This window comes from Dermacentor andersoni, chromosome 7 (genome assembly GCF_023375885.2).
Source record: "Dermacentor andersoni chromosome 7, qqDerAnde1_hic_scaffold, whole genome shotgun sequence".
NCBI lineage: Eukaryota > Metazoa > Arthropoda > Arachnida > Ixodida > Ixodidae > Dermacentor > Dermacentor andersoni.
In genome coordinates, this window is record NC_092820.1 from 166,683,433 (window position 1) to 166,696,749 (window position 13,317).

Genomic DNA, 13,317 nt, shown 5'->3' on the forward strand with positions numbered 1-13,317 from the left:
GAACCACAACGAGACGGCCCATTCGGCGGCGCGAGCGCTTACTTTCCGCGCCCCCGAGAGTGACCGTTCCGTGTGGTGGTTCGAAACCAAGGACAGATTGACTAGTTATGCCGAAATAACCAAGTGTTACCGCTTAGCTCGACGGACAATGCCGCCTCCCCACCCGGCACTCAGTCGGGAGGAGGCCGTAATCCTAAGGCAACTACAGACCGCGTCACTCCTCACCCCCTCAATGCTGCACGTGCTTCACCCAGAGCTCTATCCGAGTGTGCTGTGGGGTGTTTGTGCAGCGGGTCCGGCGGACCAATGGCACATCATGTGGGACTGTGCCAGGTTCCCGACGGCAGCTACCTCTAGGACTTACCCACTCGGACTTCGAAGTGCACGGCAGTCTGCAGACCAGGACTCACAACTATGGGCCGTCCAGCAGACCCGGGGTGCGCTCGAAAAGCACAAGCCTCATGACCCACTACAAACGGGCCATACTGGGCTAGTGCAGAGTAGAGTATAACCCCGGGTCGACGCTTGGCCAGCGTCACGACGCGTTAAACCGTCGTTTGCCGGCACTTTATTAAAGTTATTCCTACCTATCCTACACAATTCGTGTAACGCATAGAAATTGATTGCACACGGTTCGGTGACAACAGACAACGAATAGAACCAACGATAACATGCGAGAAACTTAAGGTACACATAGGCGCGTCTTGCACCGAGTGATAACACTGAACATTTGTTAGCCAGAGAAACGAGATCACCGGTAAAAGATAAACAAATACGGAGGTAATTATGATCACGAAGCTAATACTGGTCATGGACTTCCGAGCAAATACATTTAATGAAACGTTAATATATTAATATATCATTCTTAAAATTTTAAGACGGCGTAAAGCGCACTCTGAAGCAGCAAAACAAAGTTTTATGTTGAACGTAATAGAGCGAATTTTCGTGTCACATTTCTTCAGCTACCGCAAAAGCTGGTTACTACATAGATTTCGCCAATCTTTGCCTCTGGGTTCAGACGTTCTTGTAGTTTTACTTATTTGCAGCTATTTACCGGGCTATATTTGCATAAATTCTGACGTAATCTTATTTTTATACACGCCAAAGGCAATAAGAATCTCCATAAATACATAATCAGTGCGAAATGTGGCGCTTATAAAACAATAAGTTGTTTAAAATGATCAGTTTGCAAATTCACGAAGCCATTAGAAGCCAGAAGGACGAAGTTTAGGCAAATCCATGTGGTAACCATCATTCGCATGCTGGCTGAATCACAATGCTTGTGAATTCTTATAGACAACAGGGCCGAAGTTTCCTCTAGTAAGTTTTGTAGAAAACTATGAAGGACAAAGTGTCCTAAACGTCGATGCAGAAAAGCGTTTTTGTCTATACAAAAGGAGCACTTTGATGCTGCCATCGCTAATAAAAGGAAGGGCAACAAATGTGTTTTCGGGGACGCGGTGCCTTGTTTAAACAGCATGCACACCTTTGATATATTTATGTCAACATGTCACCCGCAATCATCTTCCCGCGGAGTGTGCGTACCCCCTGCCGCGGTAGCTTAGAGGCTACGGTGTTGCGCTGGTAAGCACGAGGTCGCGGGATCAAATGCCAGCCGCCGCGGCCGCATTTCCATGAGGGCGAAATGCAAAAACACCCTTGTACCATGCATTTGGAGGCACGTTAAGGATCCTCTGATGGTCAAACTTAATCCGCAGTCCCCTACTACGGCGTGCACATAATCAAATCCTGGTTTTGGCACGTAAAACCCTCGAATTCAATTCTAATAGCGTTTCCCGAGGTCACCAGTTTAACCCTTTCCATTCATGATATGTAAGTGTAATGGCAGGGAGAAGGAAAAAAGAAAGACGAAAACCCCTGCCCACATGTGCTGGTGGTGTTTGCGTCCTACTTTGAAGGCCACATAGTTTTGTTCACTGTGGTCTCAATTTCATAGTGAATATGGCTACGCTGAGCCGAGATGAAACGTCTTTCTTTCAGTTTCTGCTGCGGCCGGCGTGCATCTTAATTACTGTTATCATCCTTCCCGACCGGGGGCCTTCGTCAAAACATCCACTACATTAGTGATTGCATTGTGGTGGTTACATTGCCAAAACCTCAGAAGGCGTTTTCAGTTCGGAGTAGGCTGCTGTCCGCATAGACGAGTGAAAGTGACAACTTAGAGTATTTCTTCAGATTATTTCGATACTCTTGCACGCCAAAAAGGCGTTCTCTATTAGAATAGTACACTGGCGAAATCTAATACAGTGGCAAAATTGTTGGCGTTTCATTAGAATTTACTCAGAAGGCTACTTACTTTAGCGGCGCAGTAAAATTGAATTAAAAAACAAACAACACAAAAAGTGAAAGGCCTTGGTGCAAGCGTCCAGAGCTGGAGCGTTGAGCATTTTCAAGCGTTATTTGAGATTTTACCTACTGTTTGACACTGATTTTCAGCTACACGTAACCTTGAATGCTTTTTTTTCACCAGCATGTAAGATAGATGTGTTTTTATGCTTATTTAGGCAAGGAAAGCAATCATTCAACGGCTGCCGGAAACGAGCATAATGAAGCGGGAGCTATGGGTGAGTGCAGCTGCCTTCTTAGAAAAGTGAATTCTGCTGTAAAGTGTGGACGCTGAAATGAGTGCTGCTAGACAAAATTAATGTTCGTGAAGTACGAGTCTGGATAGAAAGAGGTTGTTGTGCTTTTAACTCCTAAGAAGGCATGTTTAGATTTTGGTTTCAATGCAGGAATTATGGCGGCGTTTAAGGCTTTCATGTTGAAATATAAAAACAAAGACAAATCACGAACTTCCGTTCCTCGCTGTTTGAAGTGGACTGAAATTTCTATTTACAATTGAGAACCCAATCGTGCTCGAGAGAAATGTCAGAAAGTGTTAAAAATTTCAAACATCACAGGCTTAGCGACAAAAATGGTTTAGGAAGGAGCTATTGGTCAGGGTCAACTCCAATTACCCTATTCAAATACATGTAGAGCGCGGAAAGGCTTTTATGAGACAGCTGCTGGATCAATTTGAATAAAATATATTCTATTTGAAAGAGGAAAGTAAATTCTATGGAATCTAGAAAGCAAAATTTTGTTTTAGGACATGGTATGCTTACGAAAATTCCCGAAAACTGATAAGCTTAAAAAATCTACAGAGTTTAGGAAACGGTAACTGTTCAACAAAAACATATTACATTCATTCATCTAAGTGATAACTTGTGCAGCGGGCAAATTTTTGTATGTAAATTTACAGGTTACATAAAGCCTTTACAGTATTTACGAGGGTTTTTCAAAAGTGCAAATCACAAATTATTGGTACGGTTAGCAACAAGCCCATTTGTTTACGGTTTACAACACTCAGGTACGGTTTACAACAAATCCAGGTGTTAACTTGTTATGATTTGTAGGAGGTATAGAGCATCTCAATGCGAAGCATTTCATTGCCTACTCAAAGCCAAGGTCGAACGCGGCGAAGTCCAAGGTCGTAGAGGTTGTCGCCTATGCGCAGTTTGTCGCCAAGTTTATCAATGGCCGCCTATTGGCTGAGCCCCTCCTTGCTCCACGCGCACGCACGCGCACTCCCTCCTACGCGCCCGCTCGCACGCCACTACTGGCTTGGCGCCTCCTCTCTTTGCTCTCTTCGCCGGCATGAGTGTGCGTGCCGCAAATAGACGTGGCTCGGCTGCTCTAGGTTGCGCTATGTTGCGCGTAGGCCCCTACCTGCAGACACTACAACAAACCTTTGAAAGTATTACAGGGAAGAGTAGCGGAAGAGTGCAAAAGGCTCTGCGGAGAATGTACAGAGGTATGAGATGCGTATGGAAGAGTCGAGGCGGGAGGCGAAGCGACTGGACGTCGAGATACGCGCGGCCTTGGAGCGCGAGCAAGAAGTGACGCGCGACCGAAGAACAGCGGCGCCCCGAGCGAACGGCACCGCTGGACAGGACGCCGAGACCAGGCGGCGCCGATTGGAGGAGCGCCACTTGCGGGTCGCAGACGCGTGCATTCACAGGCACTTTGTCGAAGAGGAATCTTGTGTGGCGTGTAGTGTCTGCGAATGCCTCCAGGTGCACGTCGTCGGCGTGAACTCACGTCCTCCCGGGTAAGCAAGCGGCGCTTCCCTGGGAGGACGTGAGTTCGTTCGGGCTTTGTGCCACGTGCAGGGTTGAAATGTTTCGCGTTGACACGTATAATTCTCGAGTGTGGTTTCTGGCGTGATGTTTCTTTTTTCTTCCTTTTATGTGCGAAAATTTGGTTTAAACAATGGCATGGCCTAAGTGCTGCGTCAGGGTGAACATGGCATTAATGGAGTCGAATTATAGCAATATGTGTTCTGTGGTGGACGTAATGTAACTGCGGGATTCGTGTACATGCGCTTCATAGTAGGTAAAATCAAATATGAAAAGCCTCACAAAGAGAACGAATATAGACTAACGGCGGCGCTTATATGAAAGAGGGATGCAACCTGTGCACCCTACTCCCGAATCATATTTGGGAACAGGCTGCACGGGTAACCAGCTTGCCCAAGACAAGAATTTGGTTGCACTGCATAGTAGCTCTGACGTTGATACGGATGTATCAGGTTTAGTTTCATTATGTTGCGACCATCTAAATACGGCACATTTTTGTTTGTCCTGAAATTACATATAAAAACAAATGCACACGGTACACAAACGTGCAAAACTTTCGTACACCCAAAAAGCTGTGTGTCGCAGGTCTAAAGGAGCCCGCTCAGGCAAGTCGACGTCACGACAGCAATGTCGGCGTCGAACCGTTCCGAATGGAATTTGTTTATGACGAATGCGTGTAAGCGTTAAAATTGACGCGTACTGCCACCTGCGTAAGCTGATTATTCCCCGCTGAAGGCCTTCTGGGATAAGTTACTCTCGCTAAATGCATACTGTACGATATCTGAAACCTATGAACATTTGTGCGTCCAGCCTGTAATACTTACGGGCTCTATGTATTCCTTCAGGTCATGGAATGATGAACAATCCCGGAATGATGGGAGGAATGATGTATGGCGGCATGGGTGGCATGGGCATGGGTTATATGGGTGAGTACAACAGCAGGTCCCTTATGAATCAAAGCAAATGTTTTAGCACCACGCACGTAGCTTCGGAGCCTCTGAAGCTATGTAATGTGACCTTTACCACTCCAAGCTAGTAGCGGTAAACGCATCGTTCTTGTGCCAACTTAGTAAGTGTAGTCAATTTGCAGCTTTCAATCATCACTTCTACTAGTAATGCTAATAGCTGCGACTGTACTACTACTACTGCTACTACTACTACTACTACTACTACTACTACTACTACTAGTAGTAGTAGTAGTAGTAGTAGTAGTAGTAGTAGTAGTAGTAGTAATAGCAATAATAATATAGCGTTTATTGCGGCTTTTATTTGGTACATGTACGTCTTGCCAGGCCTGCCAAAGCCTTCGAAAGATTTGTACGGTAGAAACTTGACATTCGAAGCAAAAAAAGGGACAAATTGTCGAGCCAAATTGTGCTCCAAAATATAAATTTAACATCTTCCCGATTTTCAACAACGCGTACGAAGCATGAAACTGCAGAAAGCTCGAAATAGAGCGAGTAAGATTCTACATATCAGCGTTGACACGTATCACCTTTTAGTAAGAGTAATAATAAAGATAATCAATGTCTATTAACGATCACGAACAGTCGCCTAGCTCTTAAGTTTACCACACGTTTATTATGCTATCGTATGGTGCGCTGAAAGTGATACTCACACGAAAATGGTAGGGATTGACTTACTAGGTGCCATAAGTAACAATCTAAACTACAGTAGTACGCTTACTGTCCGAGGCTGAAAATGTTTAAACTGTAGGCATTGAAATTCAAGGCACGCATTGCAATATATATGTGTGCGTGTGTGTGTGTTTGCAAAGTTACGCATATTTGTAAATCGATTATTAGTAGCTTAAACAAAAAGAAGAATATTGGATCTTCTAACAGGTCCACATTTTCACCGTAGTGATTACATGTTCTCAATACTCGGAGTGACGTATCGTGGTTATTGCAAAAATTGTAAAAATTACTCCCCGTTTCCTCCACACTGTCGCTCTTGTTACGTTTAACACTCACTTCAAGTTTTAATCAAGTGCCCTGGAAGATTACTTGGCCCATCTACACAGTAACTTCCTTGACATAAAAATTGTTTACAGCGCAATCACATGCAACCACAAGTATGAAGGACGGAACACAGTGCTTGTGTTCCGTCCTTCATACTTGTGGTTGCATGTGATTGCGCTGTAACAATGTTTATGTCAAGTATGCACAAACTCGCCCAGAAAGAAGTTTTAATGAACAATAACAGTAACTTCCGGTAGGTTTGAACTGAGGCCATAGTGGGCAGAAAAAAAAAGAGAAAAAAAAACGACGTTCTAGTTGACAGATATGCAGTGGTGCATAGCGAGTATCTTCATGGACACGACGTTGTGTCAAACGAGAAATACGGTCCCTTTTTATATGATATATTTGCGTTCCTGCAATTATATAGAGCACTGCTCTTATTATGGGAAGTGATGATTTTGAATTTTATTAGCCTGTCACTTGCAAAATTCCTGTTCTCTTAGTTTCTTGAACGCTTTGGTAAGTATTCTTCCATCACGACTTCTTTCTCTTTATCGCCTTGCATGAGTTCAGCCCCCTTGCTTATTTCTTTGTGTAAATAAAGTTTGCATGATACCCATTAAATTTACTACTACGCTAACATTTCTCTTTACGCAGTCTAAATATTGACTTGTGCTATGTGTTACTACGGTTAGCGGAGCGCCCTGCCAAGTCGGGATCGTGTCAGGAGAACATAGCAACGTCCTTTCACTCGCTTCGCGAACAGTACATGTCTATTGCCTAATAAATAAAATGAAAGATATTTCTACGAAGCAACATACGACAAAAGCAGCCAGCACCTAAATGTATCTCCGTTAGTATTTCTACGTTTCGAAATAGGTTAACAAAGAAACTGCAATCAGCTCGAACGGAATATTACTCCACATATCTAGACGTGAAGAAGGGCCGCCATGATGTGAGCTGGACCCGTCTAAACTGATTGCTACATCGTAATCAGTTACAAGACTATGTGCGCAATTTAAATATTGGTGGTAAAGAGCTAACAGCAATTGAACTCGCAAACGCTTTCAATTATTTTTTAAATAAGAACTAATGAGTCGTTGTCCGAAATATATGAGTACATAAACTTTCATAATGATAATAGAGTATTTCTACATCCTGTGACCACTGATCAGATACTAACTGTTATACTCAGCTTAAAAAATAGCAGATGTCGAGATATTGACGACATTCAGATAAAACCTGTAAAATATGTTGCAAATATCATAGCACCAACCATCACACATATATTTAACCTTTGTTTAGCTCATCGGTACTTCCATAACAAATGCAGCTTGCAAAAGTAACTGTTTCATTTAAAAAGGGAGACAGAAATGATTTCGGCAATTATAGACCTTTGTCCGTACTATACCTGTCTTCTCTAAGGCACTAGAGAAAATTTCGCACTCTAGATTTATTAAATTTATATATAAATGCAATTTGCTAACACCATGTCAATTCGGATTCCGAAAAAAACATATCCACTGAACTGGCGCTTTTAGAACAAAGAGTATATTCTGTCACAATTTAAAAACAGAGCTTTCGTGACTGGAATTTTCGTCGACTCCTAAAAAGCGTTTGATCTTGTAAACCATGAATTACTTCTAGAGAAACTATGGTACTACGGAATTCAAGGACAGGCTGCACCACTAATAAAATCTTGTCTAAAAGGAAACAAACGTTGCCATACAAAATGCATACTTAGAAATAAAACCTGCTTATTCTGGTGCCCCACAAGGCCTTTAGGCCTACTAGTTTTCAAAGTTTACCTGAATGACACTATAAATATTAATCCAAATGCCAGATTCATAATATATGCAGATGATGCAAGCATTTTTTTCTCCGGAAGTGACATTCACGAACTAATACAATCGTGCAGCACGACGATGATCTCGCTGGAAAAATGGTCCCAATCTAATCAATGCGTATTGATGACAGAAATACAAAAGCGGTAATCTTCAGGCCAAATGATAAACCGGTTTTTCCCCACAAAAGTATCACATTTAACTCCAAACAAATAGAAATAGTTGATCATTTTAAATGTCTCGGTGTAGTATTTTCTTCAACTATGTCATGGACAGCACATGTAGACCAAGTTGTCAAGCAATTGGCTAAAATCACTGTCGCAATTGGCTGCATTAGATACATTCTTCCTAAGCCAATGAAACTGCTTCTTTACACCTCATTATTTTCTTCTCACATTAAGTATTGCGAGCTGGTATGGGGCACTTCAACACCGTCCTGTCTAGAGAAATTTTATATTTTGCAAAAAAAGTTTCTTCGCAATGTCTTTAATGCAAATTATGGAACAACCACCAAACGCTTTTTTTATAAAACTGGTATAATCAAAATCTTTGATTTGTATAAGTATCGGCTCAGCGTTCGTTTTGAAATAGAAACAAGAAGTATAAGTCACATTCGGCGTCTAGCAAACTTACAAGAAAGTAAAAAGAGTTACCCTTTCAGACACACCGAAAACAGGTTGGTGCCAACAGCACGCATCAATACGGAGAAAGAGCACCTGCAATACACACTTCCTTCCCTTCTCAATGCGTACGAATATGCTAACATCAACTTGTTTACTTGTATCCAACGAGATTTACGTGCCATATGCAATTCATATGTAAAAGAATGTACCACTGAGTAATCGTTAGGTATACTTGAAGAAAAGAGCACTACGATGACGCGGACTAGGTAGGTATAATCTTTAGGTATAGTTAAGGTTAATATATGATGTTTTCTTCGTTTTGTTTTTATTGTGTCCATCATTCTTTATCATCCGTGCTGTTACTTGATGCATGTTATGCGACGATTGTCTTAAATAAATGTAATCATGCTTCTGACGAAGTAATTTGGTTTGTGCACATGTAAGTGCAGATAAGATTTTGTTTGGTCTGATGTTCTTGCTATATTGTTATATTGTTAACAAAGTGCCTGTCGCTGCTACTTTGTATTTCGGGGCTGCGGCAGGTTCAAGCTGTTTAGAAGAGCTTTTTCCGCAGCTCCCCTGTCTTTATTTCTTGAGGCAGAAATGAAATTATTATTATTATTATTACGTCTTCTTTCTCTTTATCGCCTTGCATGAGTTCAGCCCCCTTGCTTATTTTTTTCTGTAAATAAAGTTTGCACGATACCCATTAAATTTACTACTACGCTAAAATTTCTCTTTACGCAGTCTAGATTTGTGCTGTGTGTTGTGCCAAGTCGGTATCGTGACAGGAGACCATGCCAACGTCCTTCCTCTTGCTTCGCGGACAATACACGTGTATTGCCACATAAATAAAATGAAATCAGATATTGCTACGAGGCAACATACGAGAAAAGCAGCCAGCACCTAACTGTCTGTCCGTCAGTATATATACGCGGCTTCGCGGAGAGTTCAAGCATGTGCAGTTGGTGCAGCGTGTCATCTATGATGGTAACGTGCCACGTGTCAGGCAAAACAAAGATACCTGGCTGTTCGAAATAATTGCGGGATTGCGTGCCATTCGAGTGCGTTCGATCTAGCGACATCGTCCCGTCGAGGCGTCACGGCGCAGTTGTCTCCCGGTGATAAGGCCGATTCACGCGTTCTGTGCGCGGCATTTGCATTCTGGGCGCTCTCGGTGCGGGTTCGGCGTATCAGACGACCATAAGGCTGCCACGCAGCAGCAGCTAAAATATTGCGCTGCGTAAAATATGAAAAAAATCATGAATTGCATGAAGCCTTCCCACAGATGAGCGAGCTATTTTAGTACTTACAGCGAGCTCCTACATTCCAACGTTCAAACAGTTTAAACAAGGACTACTATCGCTATGAATGTCCCCAATTAAGTGTACCCAAATAAACTCGTCGGTTTCTAAGGATATTCAGATTAAGTGAGAGACATCAAGTAGAACGAGATTGTTAATTTTTGTGTTGATAGGATATTGTCTACCACACGCAATGGCTTGTATGACGCTGGCACAATAGACGTCCCTTCGCCTGATAATTTTCGTAAATTATTTTGCTGGCGATATTCTATATTGCTCACTTAAAATTACTATTGCCATGTATTTTTTTTTTTTGTGACGTACAATGGAATGGTTTTTACCTGATTTTTTACCTGCTCGTTTTCATACGCAAAAATACGCAACGCATTTCTCCCTTCACTGAAGTGTCACATAGGGGCCCGTTAACAGGACAGCGGAACTTCTATACCAACGTTCACTAACATGCAAATGAGAATCTCCGTATTACTCGCGAAGACTTGTCAATGAATAAGGGCCGAATTTTAGATCAAACAGTTTAAGCAGACTCTCTTTAGCCAAGGTAGCGGGGAAAGCGGCAGTCATTCCAACAGGCGGGAAGCAGAACAGCGCATCACTCGAAAGCATCTCAAAAGCGGATCAGTCGAGAATGCGGTCCCTGAGCTGCAATATTAAAACGTTACAGGCGGGGATAAGTTAACACTAAATATAGGAATGCATGCCGCTATACTGCATAGAACTTTCAATGTTGGAGCCCACTAGGTGTTCGACGCGTTGATGGTATGGGTATTTGGAAGTGTTGCAAACTGATCAGGGGACTTTATCTTTCCAGGTGGCGACTACGGTATGGGAATGGGCATGGGAGGTATGGGAATGGGTATGATGGGAGGCAAAGGTACGTAAAATTTCTCTTTGCTACTAAAGTAAATGCTCTTGTAATGTCTGACGGCTATATATGGCGTGTTGAACAGCTTACTTTTGACCCTATAATGCTGCGTGGTGGCACTTGTCTTCATCTACAAGCTTTACGCGCATATATTCAGCTTTCCTTTGTGCTAACACGACCAGATACACTTCCGTAAAAATTTTGCATGTAACAATACAGTAGAATGCTGTGACTGTGATTCCGTCGGCACCGAAAAAAAAAAACTTCACGTTATCAGCTAGATTACTATAGCCGTCGTTTGCCAATTTCCATTCCTGCAATGATGATAATATTTCTTTAAGCACAGTCGTGAACAATTTATAGTTATCGTCCGCACTTTTTCATGCATAAATGATGTTCAGGGTCACATGTATAGCAGGATCGATCACTGCTTTGCTTGGGACTGTGGACACGCAGTCGTTGTCCTTCCGCTTGTCTTCAGTGCCAGCTGACAGAGGAAGCCATTGAGTGCTTATATCCTCATGACAGCATTCCGAATGGTTTCATTGCCGCATTGTACCATCTCCTCAAAAGCGTAAGGTTCTCCTCTACGCCTCCTATTAACTAAGTCTTAATTTAGAAACAAGACGCATGGGTGGAAATTGCTCCGTCTTTCAAGGAAGAAACAGCGATGGTTTGCCGAGAAGCAGGATGCTGGGAAGCCACAGTGTCGTGGATTGCTTCTAGCAGGTTCAAATTTCGGAGCTTAGTAGGAACGACAAGCTCCAGGTTGATGAACAGTTGCTCAAGAGTTATTTTGTTTTAGTTATTGCATGCTCATTGACAGAATGTTGCTCTCGTTTAGGGGTTGCAAATCACAAGTAGTGTTTTTCATGCAAGAACAAGAATGTTATGCTTGCCATGTGTGGCGACAGTTCAAGCGGGTGCACAGGCCACCGGTCCTGTTGCAAGTGCAACTTTATCTTCAATACTTCAAGCAAATATAGTCACGGCCACATGCGCATACAAGTCAAGGCTACATGCGATATCCTCTGTATTGCACCATAACCGTAAAGCATTTAGTCGTTTCGTAGAGCACTCATTTTGTGCTTTGAGAAGTATATATTCGTGCCCATGCGCACCGGCTTCTTAACTAAATCACAGACTAAACAATTGTTTCATGCTCTTGCGTAATATCGCCATCACAGCCTGTCTGCCAGATCTGTGACCTTATTTTTTTGAAACTCCATATTGTTTTTATTGTGGATTTTCCCATGTTTGCATTGGTAAAGCAACACGTTTTCCTGCATTTTTTATACTACGAACAATATATAATATTCCATTCGGCATCTTGAGCCACCTTTTATCCTATATTAGTAATCCGCGCAATTAAAAAGATGTTACTAGATCTTTCACGGTACATCACAGATGTTCACTTGGCATCATAATTTATTGTAGTAGAGTTTCCTGAATAAAAGGGATTGTAATTCAATGTGAGCATTACTACCTTACCCTATGCAGCTTTTTAGGTCCATCATATCTTTGTTTTCAGCTGGAATGTATGGAATGATGGCAAACCAAATAACCAAATCGGGTAAGTGGAGATGCACCGAAAGCGATTCCTTTTACAGATTGTTATACTTTGTCTGAAGTCCGTACACAACTGTACAGCTGGCTTTCAGGCATGTAACAATACATTCTGAAGCAACATCACCGGCATAAAAGTACCATCCCCTGAAATGGGGTACATGAGGAAACTGACACACCTGGCATTCTCTCTCGGTATAGTGCGCTCGGCGCCGCGTATCTTAATGGGCATCGGAGGTTAAAGTTCAAATCTGCTATCAATCTCAGGTATATAGTAACAAAATGCTTGGTTCCTGGGCGGTTATTTGAATCGGTTATAGGGTCAGTTGCTAAAACTGTGCGAGGATCCAGAGTATTATTTCCATATAGCTGAAACTTCCATATGTTCCCGAATAAGTCATTCATATACACCAGTAAAATCCCAATTGATAATCATATTTTAGGCGAGATTCCGTTTTTTTAAACTTCAAAACCCATTCAGTTACGCAACACGGAGCCGACGACCATCCAAGAGAGAATGCTAGCCGTCTATGTCCCACGTTTTTGACCATGCGGTGGCTTCACAAACTTGGAAAAGATACTACGACGTGATGCATTTCTTTTAGGATACTTTTGATTTTATCATGCTGCAATAGCTAAACCAGGTATCTAATTCTGCTTGCTTACAGCTCTCGTATTTGAGGAAGCACAAATACTACTGTATAGTATTATTGCAGCGAAGCTTTTAAATGTTGGTGGCATTCAATTTTTGACAGTTCATTTATTATTGGAATGCTTACACATCTAAACCCTAAAAAATATATTGACTTGTTCCAAACTATAGGTAATAACTCATTACAACATCCATTATAGGCCTGTTCCGGCCGCTTCGTTTCCAACCAAATACTGTGTCGTGATGTCACGATATTCGTGACGTGTGGGAACCGGACATTACGACTTTGGCACTCGTTCCGACTCGCTCGGTCGCTTCGTATGCTGCTGCTTATTGCGAGGGGCG

General features: G+C 42.4%; 1 protein-coding gene and 1 long non-coding RNA gene across 6 annotated transcripts in view; one reads left to right on the plus strand and one right to left on the minus strand.

Annotated features, from left to right (window-relative positions):
* Positions 1 to 13,317, minus strand: part of LOC129385288 (uncharacterized) — a 482,098-nt gene that overhangs the window by 207,615 nt on the left and 261,166 nt on the right. The window lies entirely within an intron of this gene.
* The window catches only part of LOC140219526 (uncharacterized), an 80,696-nt gene that overhangs the window by 47,385 nt on the left and 19,994 nt on the right, over positions 1 to 13,317 (plus strand). For all 4 annotated transcript variants that reach the window (XM_072289385.1, XM_072289387.1, XM_072289386.1 and 1 more), the window contains exons 9-12: positions 2,526 to 2,585; positions 4,985 to 5,065; positions 10,701 to 10,763; positions 12,286 to 12,327. In XM_072289385.1, the coding sequence (XP_072145486.1) occupies positions 2,526 to 2,585; positions 4,985 to 5,065; positions 10,701 to 10,763; positions 12,286 to 12,327 (246 nt within the window). The remainder of the gene's footprint in view (positions 1 to 2,525; positions 2,586 to 4,984; positions 5,066 to 10,700; positions 10,764 to 12,285; positions 12,328 to 13,317) is intronic.